We start from the raw sequence: 21,621 nt of genomic DNA on the forward strand, positions 1-21,621 counted from the left end.
TACCGGGATCGGGGGCGGCTCCGGGCGCGGTACCGGGATCGGGCGCGGTACCGGGAGCGGGGGCGGCTCCGGGCGCGGGCGCGGGCGGGCGCTGCGGCGGCGGCGGCGGCGGCACCACGTGTCGGGGCGGGAGCGGCGGGGCCGCGCCGGGCAGCGCCTCCCCCAGCGCCGCAGCGACAGCGACAGCGGCAGCGGCAGCGCAGCCCCGCTCAGCGCAGCCCCGCTCAGCGCAGCCCTCTCGCCCATGCCAGGTGCCCGCTCCGGGCTGCGCGCTGACTGAGGAGCCATGGGGCCTCTGCGGGAGAGCGGCAAGGTGAGGAGCCGGGCACGGACGCGGCGGCGGGGAGCGAGGAGAGGCAGGGGCAGGCAAATCGCGTCCTGCCCCCGCCCTGGGGGGGGCGGAGGGGCCGGGATTTGCCTGCCCCTGCCTCGATGATGGAAGGAGGAGGGCGCATCCGAGAGGTTCCTGACGGGGTGTCCCTTCCCGAGCAGGAGCAGAGGACGCAGCTGGAAAGGGAGGTGTCCCGCAGCCGCATCCCCCGCTTGGTCCTTCGGCCGCAGCAGAAGGTATCGCCCGCTTCCGAATCGCCCTTTTCGGAGGAGGAAAGCCGGGAATTCAACCCGCCCAGTTCCTCCGCGGGCTCCGGCAGGACTATCAGCAGCAACAGCTTCTGCTCAGGTACCGCAGAGAGATCCCCCCAGCCTCGGGGTCTCTGGGGAGCGCTGTGCCCCGCACGGCCACCCCCGAGGCTCCGCTGTCATCCCGGCCGCAGCATCTGTGTGCCGGGCTCCTGTCGAGCCCGCGGGAGCAATCGTTTTACCCACGAAGAAGGGCAAACATTGATTTTTCCAGGGAAATCTAGTATCTGTTCTTTTAATATGTGTCCGTAAACGACACCAGATGTTTCCATTTCGAGCTCTGCTACCACTGCTAAAAAAGTTGGCGGTTTTATTGCGGCAGAAGCGTTGCTTTATAGAGAAAGATTTGCCTTAACAACTGTAGCGTGGTATTGAGGCATTTTGAAAAGCCTTTAAACCAAAACTCTGTGAAACGGGAGTTGCTATTAAGGGTATCAGACTGTGATTCCTTTTGGTTTTTTGACAATGATCTCCATGGATTGGATCAGAATATACAGGTGAAGTCTTCACTGTCATATTGAAATAAGTTTTGTTTATTTCAGAATTCAGGATTCTACTGATGAGTGTGTCGCCAGACACGAGTTGGGCATGATGGCTTCTCTGCAGAGAGGGCAATGGATGGGTGACTGATCAGAAGTGAATCATTACTCTCCAACTGTAGATGAAAAAATATCATTTGCTCTTCAAAAATATTACATGTGGGACAACTTGAAAACAGATTATTTTTTTTTAATGTAAAATATTTGTCCTGTGTAGAGTTTAGCACAATTTAAATGCCTCAACTGGCAGTGAAAGACTCAGATGCCTACTAGTGGTGAGTAATTTTTTAATTCAGTGAAACTCTTCACTGTAAATGACATTAATGCACATGCATAACAAAATTGAGGTCACATCATGAAAACCTTGGACTCTATATGCCTGTGGTAATTTAAAAGGTATTTGTTGTGTGGAGAAATTAATTTTCAGTGGTGGAATTGGAAGTGCTAGGTTAAGGGTTGGACTCAATGACTATAGAGGTCCTTGTGCAACCTAAATGTTACCATGATTCTGTAATTCTCTATTTAAAAATCTAAATTCTAAGAAGTTTTTTTTGCAATAGTTAGTATCAGAGCAACTCCCTAAATTTCTTTTTTTTTAGTTCATAAAGTATTTTCAATTACTAGAGGTGATCCTGGGATTAGACAGGAATGCTTTTATTTATCTTGGTTTTCACTACAGTGGGTTAGATTATTGTTATTACTTTTTTTACTCCTTTCATGAAAAACAGTGTCTTGAACACAGTGTACAAGTTTTCTTAGATGAAAAACACAATATCCATGTTTGAGTCTAGCTTTGCCAGATTTTGCAATTCAGGCTCAGTGGAATGATCTATTTGGTTATTGTTTAATGAACAATGCAGAGCATTAAACAAACATCATAGGATTGTAAGAATGCTGGAGTCTTTTTCCCATGCCTTTTTAATCCTTCACCTTACCTGCTTGAGTTTACGTGCTCCAAAGAAATAAAATCTTTTGAAGCTTTCTAGAAATACGTTATTTTTATGATCTCTCCCAAATGGCTGCTTTTCATCCTGTTTTTATTCGTTCTGTGTTGACAAGGCTTTCATCTTGATCACTGACATTTTTTTCATCTTTTGGGTTTTTACCTTGCTCTTCAGATCTACTCAACAAGTAGCTGCCACTGTAATATACCCTTGCTGTCCCAGTGCACTGCATGGGCTGTCTTGAGTCCCAGGAGCATGTTGTTTTAATTCTGGGTGTGTCTGATGTCATGGCTTAACAGCATGCAATGCTGGTCTCTTAACCTGCATCTCAAGCACAGCTGCTCATATCTTTATTTATTTTATTAATCTTTTATTATTTCATGCATGCTGCATTGATTTAGCTTGATATTTTTTTTCTCTCCATGTGAGAGCTTTGTGTTTCCAAAGCTGCCTGCAGCACCCACAGATACAGGTACACACTACGTGGTTTGCTGCTCTGGGTCTTGAGACCTTACACAGCCATGGATCAGCCAAGGCACTGTCCTCCATCCCAGACCCTGGTTCAGTTGTTGCTAGGTTTGATGGATTTTTGACTGGGATGCAAGTATGGCAACAGTCACTGACTTGATTTCCTCGTTCTCTTGACATCTCTTTCCTGTCTTCCACTTAAGCTCCTTCTTTATCATTGTTTGTCTGATTTAGATTGAAATCCCCCAGGGGCAGCAGGTGGCTGCTAATTCCTGTTTCTGGGGAGGGGATGGTGAACAGATGTGTGGAGAGGTGAGTGGAGGGGCCACAGCCCCTAACCTGCCTCTCCTGGTGCTTCTTCTTAATTGAGAAGTAGCATGTGCAAAAAGGGTATTTAAAATTAGTAGTTCATTTGGAAGATGGGAGCAGATGGAAACACTAATGTAGCAGTATGAGAAAGTTTGTGAGCATTTGGATAAATGTCTCTGTCATTTCTTTTGAGAATTAAACCTCAAAATGCTCTTGATAAGCAGCAGATAGTATGAATTGATCTCTGTAATAATTCCTTTCCTCTTTTCCCTTCTCTTCTCAAGTTGTTTTCTACCTTTCTTCCATTATTATTGAAACCAAATAGTTAATATCTGTAGATTTCTTTTTACCCCAATAGAAAATATTTTTTCCCCTCATCCATCGAAGATGTATTTTTTGCATGATTCCCTAGAGCTTCTGATGTTGTCCATTTTTCCTGTGTGCTTACACTGGTCTCAATGCCTAAGTGAAGGCTTAGAGTTCCTTCTCTCTAAATGAGGGTAAATCTAGTAGGTATTATTAATGTTGGTTCTGGGAGCCGTGGCAGTGCTGCAAGCATGGTGGTAACAGCAAAAAATATCTCTTGGCAACAGAAAAGAGACGGCTTTTGTAATGCTTAGCTTCTTTTGAAGAAGTTGTTAGTTTTGGCTGTGATAGGTTTAAATTTGCATGATCAGTTCCCTCTTTGTCTTGTTTAAGTGAATCAGAGCCTCACTTGATCATGTTGGTCAATTACTTGCAGTTGACTTTATGTCAGATTTGCTTCGTAAGTCCGTATGAAATACAGTGAGAGCATTAGTCATAGCTGTGATATTCCTGACAAAAAGTGTATTTAATATTCTTTGTTTCTGCCAAGTGAATGTGGATGCTGCCTGGATGTTGTGTAGGCAAGCTGAGCTTTTGTACCTGCATTCAGCATGCACAACCCTTTCTTAAAACCTTAGAGCATCTGGGGTCCTGGTTGTCATTTGATATGGGAGCACATCTCTTCTTCAGCTTGGATGTTGGCCACAGAACTCATACAATGTCAAATGATGGAAAAACACTCTCACAGCAGCTTTGTGTGGCTCAACTGCTACTGAGCATTTGCCTGTGTCATGCTTGTTTTTCTCCCAAGTTGCACTTGGCTTCCAAGTGACTGGGCGTGCTTAACTTGTCAGTTGGGCAGAGAATGTGATCCAGAGCATCTCAGACAAGCCTCCTGCTGCTGGATCCATGGAGGAGCAGCTGCTGGGCCTTTGGTCATTCCAGTTACAGTATTTCCCTTGTAGGAAACATGATACTTTGGGTGGGGCACTATCCTTGATTTCGGTGTACGTGTCCTTGGTTTGAAGTCAGCCTGTGCTAAGTTCAGTCAGCATTTAGCTTTTCTTTTAAAATTAATTTAGTCTGGGATTTACTTCCTTTTCTGCTTTTGGTTTTTGAATAGCTCCACTTTTAAATTTCTCTGTATGAAGATGACTTCTTACACGGTACCTTTACAACAATGCCCAAGCTCTCTTTCAGCCTTTTCTAGGATGCCAGCTGCCAGAATTTCGGCAGAGAATGAAGTGAAGCTTTGGTAACCAAGATGCAGATTTGCATGATGCACTTGTACATTTAATAATTAATTCAGCAAAGGAATTTTTGAGCCAGAGGACTTGGTTTATACACGTAGAAAACAATTCCTCTTTTCTTTGGCTTACCTGTAAATCACTTCTTTAATTAGACAGAATAGTCCTACATGCTGTTAAAAACCAGTAGCATCTCTGTACATCAATAACTGTAACTCACTCCAACGCAGTCTTCAAAAATAGGAGCTGAAGCTTCAGTTTTTGCTTTTTCTTTAAAATTTCAAGATCCGGTTCAACACTTACTCAAGTTCAGTCCTTGTTTCATAACTGTTCTTTTCTGGGATAAAGATTTTATTTAAGTCTTGTCCTTTGCATGTGTGGCACAATACATGTGTACGTGTACAGCGGCTGTGCTGCAAGCCTGGGGTGTGGGTGCTGCAGTAGGAGCTCAGTGTTGCCATTCCTTGCGCACTTGCTCCTGTGCGCACTCCCCTGGATCTCAGAGATTATTTGCCAGTTGGCCCAGCTATTGGTGGATGCTGGGACTGAGTTCACAGTGTGTGTCCAAAAAAGCATGTAGGCTTTAGGCAGGCCTACTAAGTCCATGTGAATGCACAACCCATTTTGCTTACCACAGACAAGAAGAAGAGGTACAAGAATTACTGAATAAAAAAGCTGTACTTTCTTGCACTCCAATAAATAATTTCTCTGTTAGAGCATTGAAGCAGATTGCATTGTAAAGCTGCTAGCCTTATAGACCACACTAAATAAGTATGTGTACTGAAATATATATTCCTGAATAGAAATAGGTACAGAAAACTAAGTTTTTTAGTATTTTAAGAAGTCAACACATCGAGGCCAGACAATTTAAATTACTGAAAGTAATTGCTACTATTATTTGTTTGTATATATGTATGTATTACTGTGGAAACAGCTCTCTCATTCTTCTCGTTTCTTGTTATATAAAAAAAAAAATTGTTTAAATAGTTCCTTACTGGTTTTTGTGTTTGATTTTTACTCTGAGTTACTGATTCAAAGAAACGTTGAAAGTTCTCAAGTACATGATACCAGAAGTTAGATTCTCTTTCCTGTAGTCCTTTATGCTGTGCTTTTCCACAGTCATTTTGCCTTTTTTTTCAGACTTCTGGAGGTCTTTTCTAGCTCTTGTGTTTGCAGCACTTTGTGAGGCAGTTCAGTGATGACCATGATATTAATTTACAAAAACATTGAAACAAAATCTGCTTTCAAAAATACACATATGGCCTTTTTTTCATGAGGGTTACACTGGTGACATGCTTCCTTTTCTCACTGCTCCTTTCCTAGAGAATTTCCTGCTGGACCAGCTTACATGCAGTAAGTATTATTGCTTCATATTATGAGCCACCAGTTCTGTTTCTGTGGCACAGAGATCAGTTCCAAAACTGGAAATAAGTGCCTAGGTATGAGCAAAGTCTGCTCGTTCCCCAGTTTTTGGCCTTTCTCTGCTTCCCTTTCAACTTTAGTATTTATTCCCCTTAAGTAACAATCCTTTCGTTCCTCTTGCCACACAACAACATTTGGAAACCAAAATATTTGACCTTTTCGATGTTTTTTTATCACCTTTTTATGTGTCTGTCAGTACTGTGAGCCTTTAAAACCCAACCCAGAGCCTCCTGGGGTCAGTAGGGCAATTCCCATTCTCTCTGGAATATTTTGCTTGGTGTCCTGAGAGCAGTCGCCCTTTCTACTGCACCTTAGCCCTTCTACTGCCCTTTTAGTTGTAGTTTGTTGTGTACTATGGGCTGAATTCTAAACAATATCTGGTGTTTTATTCACCACAAATGCATAATCCAATACTTTTTTTTTATTTAGTGTTTTTCATGCAACTTTCTATTGAGTTGAATATTGTCATGCCCTCTGAAGAAAATCGTAACTTGTAGCAGGAATGAAACTTTATTCAGAAGTCGTGGATTTACTTTGTGGTAAAAGAGACTCTTGATGTTTTAACAGAAATTCAACATTGCATAATTTAGCCCTACATTCATATTTTCAAGCAGTGTTTTAAAGTGTATGTGACTAGATTCTGTGATGCTGCTAAGTGCCACTCTGAGCTTGAGGATAGTTGAAGGAGAAAAGAAAAATATGCCCAGAACAATAATGGATAGAATATATGTTGTCTCTTTCCATGAGGAGGTAAGCAAGGTAAGGGCAACCTTATGAGGTGCTGCTGAAGCAGTGAGTCACAGTTATATGCTGTTAGCCATGGAGGCAGAGCTGTATGAGACCAAATGAGTATAACATGTTGCACCATTTGAGGAACAGGTACAAATTTCTTTGTGGTCTGTTGAAGATTATTTCCAAAAATGGCACCTTCAAAACTGGAAAGAATATTTCTAATTTCTTTCTTTGCTGCATAATGGAATAAACTACATAAAACGCCTCAGAAACTAATCTATCTATCTATCTATCTATCTATCCATATATTTCACTTAATATTAAATGTATAGTATATACTTATACTGGCTGTAGTCAGTGCTTTCCCACCAGCAGTGGTTCCACTTTCAGCTGTTGTCCTCAGAAAAGATTAATGAGGTCTATTAAATTATATAAACCCATACCAAACAGAAAATATTCTTCTTTGCATTTTTTTTTTTAAGATTTTTTCCTGTTCTTGCATTTAGTTAAAAGTTTTTTGTAAAATTTTCTAATAGATTTTTTCAGTGCTTTATCACCTTAAACGCCTTGTCCAGATGTTTTCTGTGATATGATAATGAAACTCTGGGAGCTGTGCTATTCCTGACCACAGCTCTCTTAGTAACAGTGCTATTTTTATTGATATTTTACTAGTAAGCCCTTATGCTTCTCTTCTGTAATACACCATTAGTGGGGCTATAAATGTAATGACAAAACCAGTAAGCCACAATTATATAGTCCTCTTTCTTTTCATATGTTTTGACAAAGCTTATTTTAGTGCTGTTTGTGAGATGTTCAAGTAGAAGGAACACTGGTAGATTTGCTGCCAAAATCAATTAAAAGTAGCTACTTCAGTATGATTTAGCAATTTCACAGTCAGACATTGAGAGCAGATACCTTTAAATATGTGTTTATGTGAAATCCTGCATTGCAAGAGATGCCCAAGCTTAGGAGCAGGTTAGTCCATCTTTTTTCACCTTTGTCTCTACTCTTCTACAAAATCTCAGCCGGTCAGCATTCCTGCCATGCTATGACTGAGCAGTGACACTCTTACCAAAGTCAGTGAGCAGTTCTCATACTAAATTTTCAGCCGTGTTCAGCCTGTGGGTGTGACAGAAGCCAGCTCAAAGGGGCTGGTGATCAACAGGTGTAAAAGTTGCCTGCACATTGATGATCCTCAGCAACTAGTTGCAGATGTTTAGTCTTGATTTTACTGGGTTAGATTTCACGACTAGAACATTACAGTCAAAAGTTCTAGTTTGATAAATGGACTGTGAATAGCAGGGTGTTTTCCAGTTGTGGAATATCTGGCAAAAAAAAGCATGTAGCTTGTAGGAACCTGTGGAGATCATTTTTTCCAGCCTCTTTTTTGAAGTTGGACTGTTCCAAGCACATCCCAGCAGCCATATATCTATCTGTCTGTTGAAGTCTAGAAACCCTTCAAGGACAAGAGTTTGCACAGCCTCTGTAGGTGACCTCAGGGAGTGGTGGAGCTGTTAGCCAGCCTTTGTTCACAAGCAAAATGGAGCATAGTTAATTCAAGTTTTGCCTGCAGAGACACTGAGATTAAATGTGGAAATTACTTGCATGGCAGGATTTTGCATAAGTAGGCCTCCTTTTTTTTCCTGACAGTGCTGTAGTTGTCCTTGTGCTTCAGCTCTACTTTACTATGTGTGACTTTTGGTAAGAGACTTGCTTCACAAGCACGTCATATTCTGAGAAATCTTAAATACCAAGCCAAACAGGTCATCAAAATAGTTAAGAAACTACTTTTAAATTTATCAGAAGGACAAAAACTAGTAGCATTTTTAGGGCTCGACCTTTAGTGAAGTTAATAAATATTTTTTTCTACAGTCTGTATGATTTCGTAATGACAAATTGTTAGCAAATCACATACTGGAATGGCCTCAGTAAAAATGAAAGGTTTTAGTACAATTAGGAGCTGAGGAGAATATAACCACTTCTTATCTCAGGCTGTGCTCCATCGGTGGTAGCTGGAAAGGTGAGGGTGCCTCCAGAGGTGTGAGGTAGGATTTATGGCTGTTGAGACCCTCATGGTTTGAATGTGAATATGCTCCTACCTCTGCTTTTCTCTGTGTACCACTAATTTTGTACTGTTTTGTCTGCTGCTTTTACTGTGTTTCCCAGTTGTTCCAGAATGACACTGTTAATCTCCCATTAGCAGTTTTCTCTGCCTGAGCACTGAGCCCTTATACACTCACTGGTTCAGCTGCCCAGGTCAGAGCAGTGGTTGTGTTAGTCCTTGGAGAGAGCTGACACCCTGCAGGCAGTGACTCAGAGTACTGGGATGACTTAGCCTGAGTGGGGTTGTCCTGACTCACCCTCCAGATGATCCTTCTCTCTATTTAATACAGAAAGAGACTTACAGGTCTGTAGGGTAGGTGCTGTATTCTCTTTGGTGTCTGTCTGCAGCTTCCGTAATTGCATAAACACCCCTGTGCAACAAGGCTAGCCATGAACAGAAGACTGAAACAGTTCGAAACCTGAGGGTCAAAAGGTGAGGCAGACTGGGAGATTACCCTGAAAAATTACCCTTTGTAATACCTCACTGCCAGTAGCCAGCTTGCAGTGCACCTTCCTGGCAGAGATGTGGCTACCCAGCCTAACAGATCCTGGGATGAATGGAAACTTAACCATCAGGTGAAAGCCAGGAAATTGTTTGTCTTGGTGCACTGAATATTTAAAATTTTGTTAGAGCCACATTTAATTCTGGAATCCACATTTCTTGGTGGAAATTCAGACTATGTACAGCCTGAACACTGGTCAAGGGGCACTTATGAGAAGACAAATGTTGGACAGTGAAATAGGGATCAGGCAGGAACTGGACCATTCAGTGTCACAGGAGTGCCTAACTTGATCTGGCAGCTAGGAGTGAAAAAAATAAGTCAGTGCTTCCTCAGCAAGAGCATCATTAATTATTTAGATGTGTTATATAAGGATATATATTCAAAGTTTCTTGAAGCCTTTAGGAAAAGGCAGTATTTTTTAAAGGAGGTTCTAAGACATATTCTCGTGAAACTTCTAAGATATCTGTGCTGAGAAAATCATCACATCTCAACATAAAGCCTAAAAGTCTACAAGAACAGTATTTATGTTTATTATCCAGAGTATTATTATCTTTAATACTTGTTTATATTTTGACTTTATTATTTAAAGGTTAGTCAGAGCATGCAAATGTCAGAGTGCTCTGAGCAACTTTCCTGATAGTTTGTTTGAGAAGACACTATCCTTTGCTTGCCTTTGAAACTTGGCAGGCATGTCTGGGAGAGGGCTTGGACATAGAATTTCAAGTGATGAAATCCAGCTGAGGTTCAAAGGAAAAGTCTACTCCCAGAATGCTCCTAGGAGGCCCCTGTAAAGAAAAAAAAATGACAGTATGAAGGAAAGCAATGGAAGTCTTTTGTCATAAATTCACATGATTTTACCTCTTGTGCAAGTAAATTCAGGCAAGATCAGGGGTACAGGCTTTCACAGCACTATTTAGCCAATTCCTTTTTTTTTTTTGTCTTCCTGATGCTGATGTGCTTGAGAAGGTAAGGTCTGCCTCTGTTCCTGAGGAGTCTAGCTCTTGTCAGGAAAATCAATCCACAAATGCCAGAGGTTTATGTCCAAAAAGGAGACAGAGGAGTCCTTTTACTTTATTTGAATAAAGGGAGAGGCCATGGGGCATTCCCCTGGGGTCTCTCAAATTTTTGGAGGGCACAGCCTCCTTTCTATCCTAATTCCCAGCCTCTTGTCCCTTCTCCCTTTCCCCACAGGCTGAGGTACTTGAGAGGTACAGGCTTCTCCAAACGCCTGACACCTGGGGTACCTTCCCCCCCCCACCCCCAATGCATAATCCCTTCTTAATTCTTAACTCTTGTGGAATTCATGGTGCTCTTTCAGTGCCTCTTTCATCTTTTAGTGGAATCCATCCCATTGTTTCTGTTGTCTCTCACTGATAGCTGCATCTTATCAGCAGACCCACAGCTTGTTTGTAAAGACAAACCCATCATTCTTCTCACTCTGAAATCCTTACTGGGGCAAAACTCCTGTTGAGTTACAGGGTTGAATCCATAACTGACCCTTCTGGAAACTTTATGCACATCATATCAGAAAGTGAATCCCATTGTGGGCTCATCTGCTCCAGTTACCTGCTTGTTTGAGAGAGATTCCTTATCTTGGCCCATTTCTGGGCATGTAGAGGACTTCACTTCCTTCCATCAGAGTTTCCAGTAGGGTTTAGGAGGAGCCTGCAGGTCTGAGGAAGTACTGAACGCACTGTGCCGCAGTCACGTTCTGCTTGCAGGTGAGGAGTGGAGGGGTCGCTGCAGCAGTGAGCAGGGAGGGTGCTCAGGCTGTCTGGAGATGGAGGGAGAATCATGTCAGGGTCCACTGCTCCCCTCCTGTGGGTAGTTCACCTACAGTATTAAACACTAAGGTTTCAATAGCAGGAAAGATGAAGGTAGGTGCAGGCAATTTGGCTGGCACTAAGTATCTAGACAGCATCTCACTCTTCACCTGGACTTTTCCTTGTGCCAGGAGGGTGAGTCGTGGGTCAAATGGATGCCCCCAAGGGACAGTAGAGCTTTGCTTGCTTTGATGGTGAGCACCACTGTTTAATAGACAGCCCTTCCATTCTGTGGTAGCAAACATTTTGATTATACAAAAGGCTGACACAGAAGAATCTTTCTCTACGGCTTGCCCTAGTTCTGGAAAATTTATAATTCTGTTAATGTTTCTGAACAATGGTAGTGGAAGGATTAGAAGTTGTACATTACATAAAAAATAAACTATGGGAGGAGGGGTAATACAATAAAATCACTCATTCCCTGCAGCTGGAGTGAGAGTACTTACCTGGTTATCAGTGTATCTAAAGGTTACAAGGGGTATGATAAGAGCTATTCTTCTTTGTGCCAGGCTCATTTTTTCTTTTAAAAAATGCCCTGTTGCCCCGAAAGCTGAAGTTCTTAACAGTAAAACAAGAAATGTAGATATGACATTACCTGATGGTACAGTGTCACCAGTGTGATATCACAGGCAGTGTTGGGGGGTGGTAAATAAAACTTCTTCTTATGCTATTTTAGTATGTATTCTTTAGCTACCTTTTTCCTAATTGTAGTAAGTTTTGCACAATTGGGTTTTTAATGCTCCATTTTTTAACACTGTAATTTAGTTCTTTCTTTGTGTAAAGTTTTATCAGCTCCTGTGGTTCTTCAGGCTGCATCTCTATAGCTTTGGGAGTTACTTCAACATAAACTCTCCCATATAAAACAGACCTGTGCAAGTATTGCAGTAACTGTATTGGTGGAGAGATAAGGAGATAAGGCAAATAGTTTCTTGTGGGTTTAAGTGGGAGGTTTTGGGACAGGAGTTTGCTTGGGTTTTGCTTTTGTTTTGGTTTTTTTTTTTGTTTGTTTTTTTGTTTTGAGGGGGTTTTTTGTTTGTGTGGGGATTTTTTGTTGTTTTTATTCTAACATAAAGTTTGGAAACTAATGCCACATACAGAAACATCTAAGTGGAAAAGTCATAATGAAAAACAAACTGCACAAGCTGTTGTTTATTTCTGAATATATTTGATTAGAAATGTTTGTGTGCTTTGGACATAGCTAAAGCAACTGCTTAAATGCAATTCAGGTGTTCACTCTGTGGTGCTAATCCACTGTCCTGCAGGTAACATTCACTCAGCCTGCAGAAGAGACTCCAAATGTTGGAGAAAGGGAAACAGATGCTGATCTGGGAGGAAACTGCCACCTTCTTTTCTTCTTTGTGTGGAGTTATATTGTGATGTTGATGGAAATAGAAAGGATAAAAAGTAAATTAAAGTCATGTGGGAAGCAATTCTGTATTAGGATGAATGTAGGGACAGGCTGAAAAGCTTATTAGCAGTTTTCTCTTTTCTATTATTTTGCTAGGAACTAATTCTGAGTTGCAGAAGACAGCAGCAGGATGGCAAAAAGAGATGCTTTCTTGGCTTTGTTGGGATGATTTGAAGGAATTAAATTTAAACTGGATTAGGTGCTTTGCACTGTTACCGCCCTCTGTGCCCTGAGAGGTGTTTCTGGCAGCAGGCTGGGTTGTGCCTTGGCTTGGCATCATGTGTGGCACTTGGCAGAGGCCTGGGATGCAACACCTCAGGCTGCTGGCTGCTCCTGCAGCCTAATGCATGCAGCTCACTGGGGACAGGCAGCACCTCTGGGTCCCTTGCTTGGGACGGAAGGCAGGGAGGACATGGAGAAATGAGGGGCAGAACATTGGAACAGATGAGTGAGGGTAGAGCTGCCCAGGCATGAAGGAAAACTGGATCACATGAAAGGATGAGGTTTTTCTACAGTATTAAGGGAGCAATAGCTAAAAGAAACAAAAGCTGTTGTTTCCTGTGGAGGGGAAGTGGGCAGAGAGGTGTTAGATAGGTATGGGGTGTCCCTTCTAACTCAGAAATGCCCAGTCATGCACTGACTTTTAAATCAATATGCCCATGCAAAGCTCAGTGCAAAATAAGCCTTGACTTGCATTATGAACAGGGTGGAAGAGGTAAGTGCAAAATGGTCATGCAAATTATTTGGCTCAGTTGCAGGTTCTTCTTTGGGTTTCATGTTAGCCAAAGATAATGCATCCGGAAAAGAGTTCAATGGCATAATTCACATGGCAGCTTTCATTTTTGTAGTGGGAAAGAACAATTAGATATCTATTATCCAGGAGATATTTATCTCCAGGAGATATCTAATTTGTGTTTGGTTTTGTTGTGTATCAGTTAAACCACCATGACTATTAGGGGAACTGCAATTACTCCAGATTACATGGAACAAGGTGAGATTAAAAAATCAGATTGCTTACTTTGCATTCAGTTGTTAAGAGCTGGAGTGTTTGTATCCCTGGAGGTCAGGAACCTGGGTCTGTTCCCAGGGTGGCTGTTGATGCCCTGGAGTGCTGGTGTTCCCTCAGAGGAATTCAGCTTTAAACAAAAGCAATCTGTGTATAACTCACTCTCTTCAAAACCAGGTACCTCACAGCCACTTGTCAAGAATGGAAGAATTCTATGGTCACGGTTGCTTTTAAAGGAAAGACAATTTTGAGGAACCTGTATTAAATCCAGTTACATGAAATTCCGGCTGGAGGTTGTTGTCTTGTTCAGATGTGGGAACGTTTCTTGAAGGAAAGCATGTGGCCCATGCTTGCTCTGCAGCCAGTGTGCACTATACATTTGTGTCTTGTGTGTATCTTCACTCTGCAATATTCCCTAACCTTGCTAAAGGAATTCATCTCGGATAGGAATTTTCATCGTGTAGCCCGTGATTTTGTACCTTGTCAGACTGAGTAAAACAAGTACTTGTCCTTTTAGCTTGCCATGAGGTATTCAAGGTTTCTTCACAAAATGGGTGAAACAAATAGCTTCTCACTGGGTTTCAGAGCCAAGGTTGTACTTATCACTTACTGTAAAGAGCTGTAGTTCAAATGCTGTTTCTTTTATTCTGCTAACTTTCATACACTTATTAGTTAGAAATGTTGATGTTTTCCTTTTCAGATGACACTGGCTGTCCTAGTAGCCAGTCAGTATCTCCAGTTAAGACTCCTTCTGATGCTGGAAACAGTCCAATCAGTTTTTGCACTGGTAGTGATGGAGACTTCTCCAGGAAGAAGTTCAGTCCAGGGTCAGTGAGTGAAGGGAATACGCAGCTGGCTCGGTACAAGAAGGAGACAAAGACAAGCCTTGTAAAGCCTGGTGAGTATAACTCCTTTCATTTCCTTAATTGCACTTTCTAAATGACTGGTATATTTACAGGTGTCTACATACATACTGTGTTGTGCCACCTGTGATACCACTAATGCTGATAGTAAATACAGTAGTTGGCTTCTTTCTGTGGAGCCACCTGAAAGATAGGAAAACACTATTGTTATTGTCTTTTTCACAGAAACATATAATCAACTGACATCTTGAAAGAAGTCTTGTGATGTCCTTAAATTTATTGTTTGATCCTGCCTAAACTTTGTGCTGCCTGGTTCTGATAGCTCTGGGCATACAAGATGTTCAGAGCAAGGCAAGGGGCCTGTGTGTGGGAGTTGGGCAGATTTGGATCTGTATTGCAATGGCTGAATCAAGAGTGTATCTCCCAGTGCCTTGGGCTAATGGGCCACCTCAGACCACCAGCTAAATCAGCATCTGCTTGTTGCACATCCAAGACTAAATACCCAGATGTGCCATTGGTTCCTGTAATTTTAGTGAGTAGATATAAAATATTTTATATAATTTGATTTATGTACAGGCAGGTTTTGATTACAAGTGGCTGGGATATTTTTGCTGCTATTTAGTTAATCATGGAGACATAGTTGGCCCTGTACATAGCAGTTGCAGAACTGACATGGCTTATGAGCTCAGGTACCTCCTGGCTGTTTGTTTCCAGAGTCATTTTACCTCTGAAAGCAATTTAGATACCTCCGTGAAAAGCCGGCTTAGTTTTACTAGCGCCATGTTTAATCCTGAAACAGTGGAAAATTTGTTGCGAAATCTCTTCACTTGCTTGGTGATTGGCAGGGTTGATTAAATCTGATTTACCACTCTTCCTGCAAGTTCTTTGGCTCCTTTCATAGCATCATGTTACTTGAGTGTTCCCAGTCTTCCACTGCTGTGTATAATGGGGTGATAGGTAGTATTTTTTACAAGGTTTGCAGTAAATGTGGTGTATGACAGTCAAATCCGCAGCTGTGGCTACCACAACCATTTTGTTTGTGCATATGAATGTTACTTAGCAAAATGGGAACAATGAATGCAAAAGGTTTTTTTTCTAATGAAGAGTCCTGTACTCATGGAGAAGAGTTGTGCACCGTTTTCAATAAATTAATTCACTGATTTCAGTTTTACACTTAAATTGCCTTATTATATGAAGTTATTAGCCTTTTGCAATATTTAGCAACCGGGCCTGTTTTACAGACTTTTACTTCTAAGTTCCTCCTGCCAAATAACTTACACTTTTTCGTGAAAAGCTGTTCAAAATCCTGTCATAGTGTGGGAGCTGTGAGGGACATGTCAGACATGGACACCAGGGGACAGCTGGGATTCTTTTTCCTCAGCGTTGGCCACAAGGGTTAATTTGATTTTCTTCCATTGCTGTCTCATTCCGTGGCTTCAGGTAGATTCAGTCTCTTCCCCATGACCTATTTGAACATAAATTTCTGGTGACTCAGTTGAGAAGATGCAGCCATTGTGCAAGGAGAAGGCATCACCATGTAGGAAAACACGCAGAGAGTAAAAAGGGATCAGTAGAAAGGGAAGTGGGAAATGGAGGAGAATAACAGCAACATGTCCTTGTCACATATAAAAGAAATTGTGTGTAATTTTCTCTTTACCAAAAGCCCTTCTTGATTTATAGAGATTATATCTGCATCATGTTAATCTGAAATGGCTTGTGACAATGACCACATACCAAGAGTCAGATATGAGAGACAAAAATCCAGCCTACCACTATTTTTTACCACGTCCTGCACTACATTTTGTACACAAATATATCAATCACTGTGCACCTTCAAAAACTTCTGTCATTTTGCTGAAATCTGTCTGTTTCCAGTATTGTTTTCTTGGAAGAAGCTGACTCTCAGAAGAAACATTTACACAAATATTTGGATAATTCAGGAAATGTCAGAAAAGGATAGCACTGAGAATGAACCCTGGGATGTTTTTGGGCTGTTCCCAAGCTCTGATATTTTTCTGCTTCTCTAGTAACATCACTTCATCTTTCTTTTCTGTACTTCAAAATACAAAATACACATATCCTTTCTTTCCTCTCCAACAGCCTAAGGCCTTGTTATATGAGTCTAAGTCATCTTCACCTCTTGAAGTATTAACAAAATAGATTTGGCTGTCATTCATATTTTATGTAGTTTGCATAGAGACCCATACATAATCCTGGAATGCTCTTGCTAAACCTATAAAATATTTATAATCACAGAGAAATTATTCATTTGAGAGATATGAAAATGGTTTTTATTGTGCATTAATCCGAATCACAGCAGTGTAGAAGTGAATTTGGCTTAAAGGTGCCTGCTTTCCCAGGGAAGGATGGAGAGAACAGGAACATTAAGGATGATAATAGAATATCCACTCTCAAAGACAGCTACATTTAATTTCTAAATTTCTGGATTTTAGAAGTTGGTCCTTCTTTTAGATGTAATTTATTTATATAATATTAAAAGCAATACAAAATGTGTTGCAGAAAATGCCCTCACAAAAAGGCACAAAAAGAATTAATGTTCGTCTTAGTTTTGTATTAAGATGCTGTGCTTAGTCCTACCATTTTTGTAATTGAATAAACAGGACCATAAACACTTCTAGATGCTCACATTCTTGTGAAGTCTTTCTAGGAAGATCCCTCCTGAATTCCTGTAGTTCATGTCCACATCCTGTTGAGAACCGTGGGAATTGTTTTGCTTCCTTTAGCAGTCTTTCTCATCTTCTTCTCTGACTTCCATTAGAACACTTGGTAAAAGGATTCAAAATATGCCTCTTTCAAAGACATGGATAAAGAAGAGAATCTTTAGCAGAAGTTGTGTCAATAACTTTTAAAAGTCTTGCATGTTTAACACAGACATGTATTTAAATCTCTGTGAGCATCAGAATTTGAGAATGGCATCTGATCAAATGTTCAGCATTTCTGTAAAGTTCTGGTCTTCTTGCTTTTAGTGCTACAGGCACACTTGGGACAGTTTACTGAATGCTTGCTGTTGGAGCTGTTTCTTAGAGCCCATGGAATTGCTGAAGTTTCACTTGAAATTGTTAAGACCTAAGAAGAAAACATTAAGGTTGTCCCAGACCTTTTAGCACCTTCAGGATCCTGCAGAATAGAGGTGTAAACACCATTGAACAAAAGGAGCCCTAGGTGAGCCCCAGTTAGGGTCAGCTCCCAAACCTGGTAAGGACTGGCTCTCTGTCATTCCCATCTTGGTACAATAAACAACATTACAGGTAGCAGAGGACTATGCAAAAAGGGTTTTGTTATTTCACTGCTAATAAAACATTTGGTCATTTATTACTAAATATGGCTAAAATAGCAATATTTTGAATTTCAGTGTCATTGAATTGCTATGGGTTATGTTTCAAAAAGGGTCATCACTGGGAATTTGGGCATTAAAACTTTATTCTGTTCAGATGAATGGGAAAATCTCAGAGGCTTCCACCACACAGAGCACCTACATTTGTTGCACAATAGGCAATGAGCACAAATTGAAAAACATGAAATTCCATCTGGACACAAGAAAACACTTTTTTTTTTTGTCTGTGGTCAGACAGCGGCACACGTTGCCTGGAGATGCTGTGGAATCTCCATCCATGGATATAGTCAAAACTCAACTGGATATGGTCCTGGACAGCCTGGTCCAGCTAGACTTGTTTGAGTGGGGAACTGGGCTGGGTGGCTTCAAAAGGTCCCTTTTACCTCCCAGTGATTCTGTAACCCTGTGTTGCTAAACTTTTTTTTGTCCTTTAATAGTGCATCAGCCAGATCTGTAGTTAAGTAGTTGCAAGGCACAATTTTTTTCCCTGCCCTTTCTTGGCCACTTAAGTTCATAAAAATGAAGGTACATTGGGGAAAAAAAAGTATATTTTAATAATCACTATTTAACTAAAAATGTTATTTAGTAAATAGCTAAGTACAAGGCAAAGTAAGTAATTTTGTACTCAATATGTGTTTCCTACTTTTTCCCGGTGAATTTATTAAGTCAGCATTAATCAGCCTTGGGATAGGATGTCCCAGTCTGACCAGATTATTCTTTGAAGGCTTTAGAACTATTAGAAATCTTAGGAGAGACAGGTGGAGCAGAATATATTGCCCTTACTTGGTTGTGAGGATTCAATAGGTGCAGGTCCTTTTTTAGTCAGTGTTGGAGCTGATAGTGATCAAAAAGGAGGCAAGGAAAATTACCCTGGAGAACGGGAAATATTAAAACTAGAACTTAAATAAGCCAAACAGATCAGAGAAGAAATGCAAGTGTTAGCTGCAAAATATATTTGACCTGTTAACAATGTCTAGCTGTTAAAACATAATGCTTTTCCTGAAGTTTGGGGGATTTTTATTCTTTTTAATTGTCTAGTGTGTGAGGATTAGATTCCCAGGACACTAAATGTCCAGGAACTTATTTCTGGGAGTCCCCTCTAAAAGCAAGGGTAGTGACTAGTTAATCCATTAGTATAAAATCAGCTGATAAATTAATACATATTGCTACTTTACTTCCATATCTGTCTATATTCTAAAGGCAGTCTCTTTGGTTATTTTAAAAACAAAACATAAATGTTTTGATTAAGGTTATATTCCTGACATCTGTATGTATTATTTTAGAAGTCTTTTGTCAACTTTTTCCCTCATTTCAGTCTGACTGTGGGAATAGCAATGTCTGACTCTGATGTGTGTGTGTGTGTGCACTTCATTTGAAAAACATGAGTTGGTGTGTAAGCTGTGTGAGAGGATTGTCTTAAAGGTAATTCTGGAAATTTATTTCACTGTCAAGAACTTCCTTCTGATTGCATCATTTTACAATGATAGAACTTTGTTTTATCCGGGAAAGATTGGTAAAACATTATAAAGACATGTTTTACTGGCACATTTATCCGAGAACATTGTATTTGGTATTTGCATGATTTCTTTATTCTCTGTACCAAATTTCTGTGAGCAGTTGGAAAATAATAGGTCTGTTGTCCCTGTTGTTCAGGACCAGCAGTACAGAATACAAAAACCTAGTTACAAAATGTGCTAACTTGAACAATTCCTATGGCACACAAAGAAACTCATGAATTTTTTTAACTACTGGCTAGGACATCTACCTATTACATTGAAACACTTCTTAAAATGCTGATGGTGGTGTAGTGTGTATTCTAAAAAGTCACACTCTTTGGTTGTTTGAAAAAAAACCCCAAAAAAAAACTAATGGAAAACTTGTATTTGGACAGCAAAGTGCCTTGTCTGATCCTTAAAACAAATTTGCATTCTTCATTCCATCCCACAAAGGTAAGAGCAATGAGAAGACTGGTGTCTGTCTTTTTGCTGTAACTTATTTAACAGCACCTCATAACCCACATTCCAAGACTTCCCCTTTTCTTGGGGGAGGGATAATTTAGAACAAGGGTATGTCAGAGAACATTTAACCCGGTTAGAAATGCAGTATTTAATCAGTGAACACCATGTTCCCATCCTGTAACCAGTGATAACCATACTTGAGTAGTGAAATTGGGAAATCCATGCTTCCATTCCTAGGAATATTCAGTTACTTAATATGTGGCTGGCATGCATAAGAATGCTGAAATTAGTAAATGAGATACACCAGGTTCAGTGTACTTTAAATAATTGATGATAGAACCAAAAGAGGTTCTGAAGATTGACCAAGTGAATTGAGTTGATACCAAATGATGGAACATCTTGCCTATGACTGACCATTAGTTCTTCCCTTAAATTACTTGAATTAATAGCAAAGAATCTCTTGATCTGACAAAGTTTATTGGTAAGTGTAGAGCACAGATTCTCTGACTGGTACAGAGGAGGTTGCAAGTGAAAAGAGGAAGAGCAAAAGCCCAGGTTCCCTGAGTAATTTAAGCCACATTAGGAGGGCTTTAACTTGAGCATTGTATCTTTAAGCCATGTGATATTTGGCAAAGAGTAGATACACAGTGGTCAACTACTTGTGCTTTTGGAAGGCTTTTGATCTGTTTTTTAAAACATCACCTTGTCAGTAAAAAGGGAAGCATCTTTCTCAGATATAAGCACATGCTTTGAATGCTTCACTTCTATCTCATACCTGATAGCAGCCATTATAACCATCCTGACATTCAGATCCAACTGTAGGCAACATTTGTTTCCTGTACAGTTTGTCGCACTCTTCTCCCTTTCTAATATGTGTATTTCATCATTTCATTTGTGACACTAAAGGTTCTGAGACCCTTTTCTAATACAGAATCTTAACAAATACAGTTGTGGCAGTTTTCAGTTATTTTGCTTTTCTTCTTTCTCTTCACCTTTCATTTTGCACCCACACAAAATAGGTACTGCTGAGATTCTAAACAAAAAAATGCTTCTGGATAATAATTCTGTATGTGCTGAGTCATCCTGCATATCTGACTGCTTTACTTTCATGTCTTCTGCTATGGAGCTGTGCAGATTTGCTTGCCTCACCTGCCATCACAGGGAGTTATTAAGGCCTCGGTTCTGTGGGTCCCAGAGGAGCAGGGTGTGCTCTGGGCGGGAGGCACATGCACATCTCACTCTCCAGGAGTGAGGACATCGTGTCTGGATTCCAGCCCATGCTGTTCTCAGAGCTTGTGTTTGGGAGCTGAGCCCAGAGGGACCTTACCCTGCAGAGGTTTGGTGGTTGTAGCAATCAGTAAGGTCTGGAAGGCGGCCAGCCTGTGAGGTTTGAGGGATGGTGGTGGGGGTGATACTGCTGAGAATCTGGCATTTGCAAAGCCCAGCCTCCCCTGCATACTCTGAGATATCCAGATTCTAATGGCCCCTTGGAATATTTCCTTCTAGTTCTAGACCCAGCACAGCCAACAGATGCTGTTGGTTGGAGCTCCTCTGTCTGGAATAAATCCCTCACCTTTTGTGATGCAGAAGAAGTCAAACATGACTCTCATTGTCTCCTTAGATACCCTTCAGTAGCAAATGGGGTCTGACTCTCTTTCTCTGGTCTAAGTGATTGATTCCATTGCTCAAGGGACACAAAACAGCTTTAGCAGGTGAACCTGCCATTTCCCTTGCAGGGGTTACAGGAGCTATTTTGGAGGTGAGGGACATGTGAATTCATGGTCTTCATCCTAGATGAACAGAGCAGATATGGCCCCTAATTTATGTGACTTCAATTCCCAATTTGTGGTGTAGGAATTATCTTTGCCTACATGAGTGTACTAAGGTCCTATTTTGTTTCAAAGGAGGTAGAAAGAATTAAGCCACTGTATCTGGTGTGTGATCCTCCTGACCAAGTGTTAAAACATTTACTTAACTGATTATGTTGACTGAGCAT

The 21,621-nt window shown here is 40.9% G+C and overlaps 1 protein-coding gene and 1 long non-coding RNA gene across 4 annotated transcripts in view; one reads left to right on the top strand and one right to left on the bottom strand.

Moving 5' to 3' along the window:
- The window catches only part of SYBU (syntabulin), a 79,061-nt gene that overhangs the window by 39,668 nt on the left and 17,772 nt on the right, over window positions 1-21,621 (top strand). For both annotated transcript variants that reach the window (XM_086880166.1, XM_086880165.1), the window contains 3 exons: window positions 252-313; window positions 493-679; window positions 14,150-14,347. In XM_086880166.1, coding sequence (XP_086736292.1) covers window positions 287-313; window positions 493-679; window positions 14,150-14,347 — 412 coding nt within the window. In that variant the 5' untranslated portion in view covers window positions 252-286. The remainder of the gene's footprint in view (window positions 1-251; window positions 314-492; window positions 680-14,149; window positions 14,348-21,621) is intronic.
- On the bottom strand, window positions 9,724-18,537 carry LOC111924353 (uncharacterized). 2 transcript variants are annotated; one of them, XR_015284269.1, is made up of 5 exons: window positions 16,960-17,450; window positions 15,591-15,777; window positions 13,462-14,495; window positions 10,779-10,986; window positions 9,724-9,997 (listed from the first exon to the last, which is right to left on the bottom strand). It is a non-coding gene; the product is annotated as an uncharacterized LOC111924353 (long non-coding RNA). The 2 variants fall into 2 exon arrangements; XR_015284270.1 differs by lacking the exons at window positions 9,724-9,997; window positions 10,779-10,986 and adding an exon at window positions 18,451-18,537 and having other exon boundaries at window positions 12,179-14,495; window positions 16,960-17,399.

This window comes from Cyanistes caeruleus, chromosome 1, assembly GCF_971803275.1.
Source record: "Cyanistes caeruleus chromosome 1, bCyaCae1.hap1.1, whole genome shotgun sequence".
Taxonomy (NCBI): Eukaryota; Metazoa; Chordata; class Aves; order Passeriformes; family Paridae; genus Cyanistes; species Cyanistes caeruleus.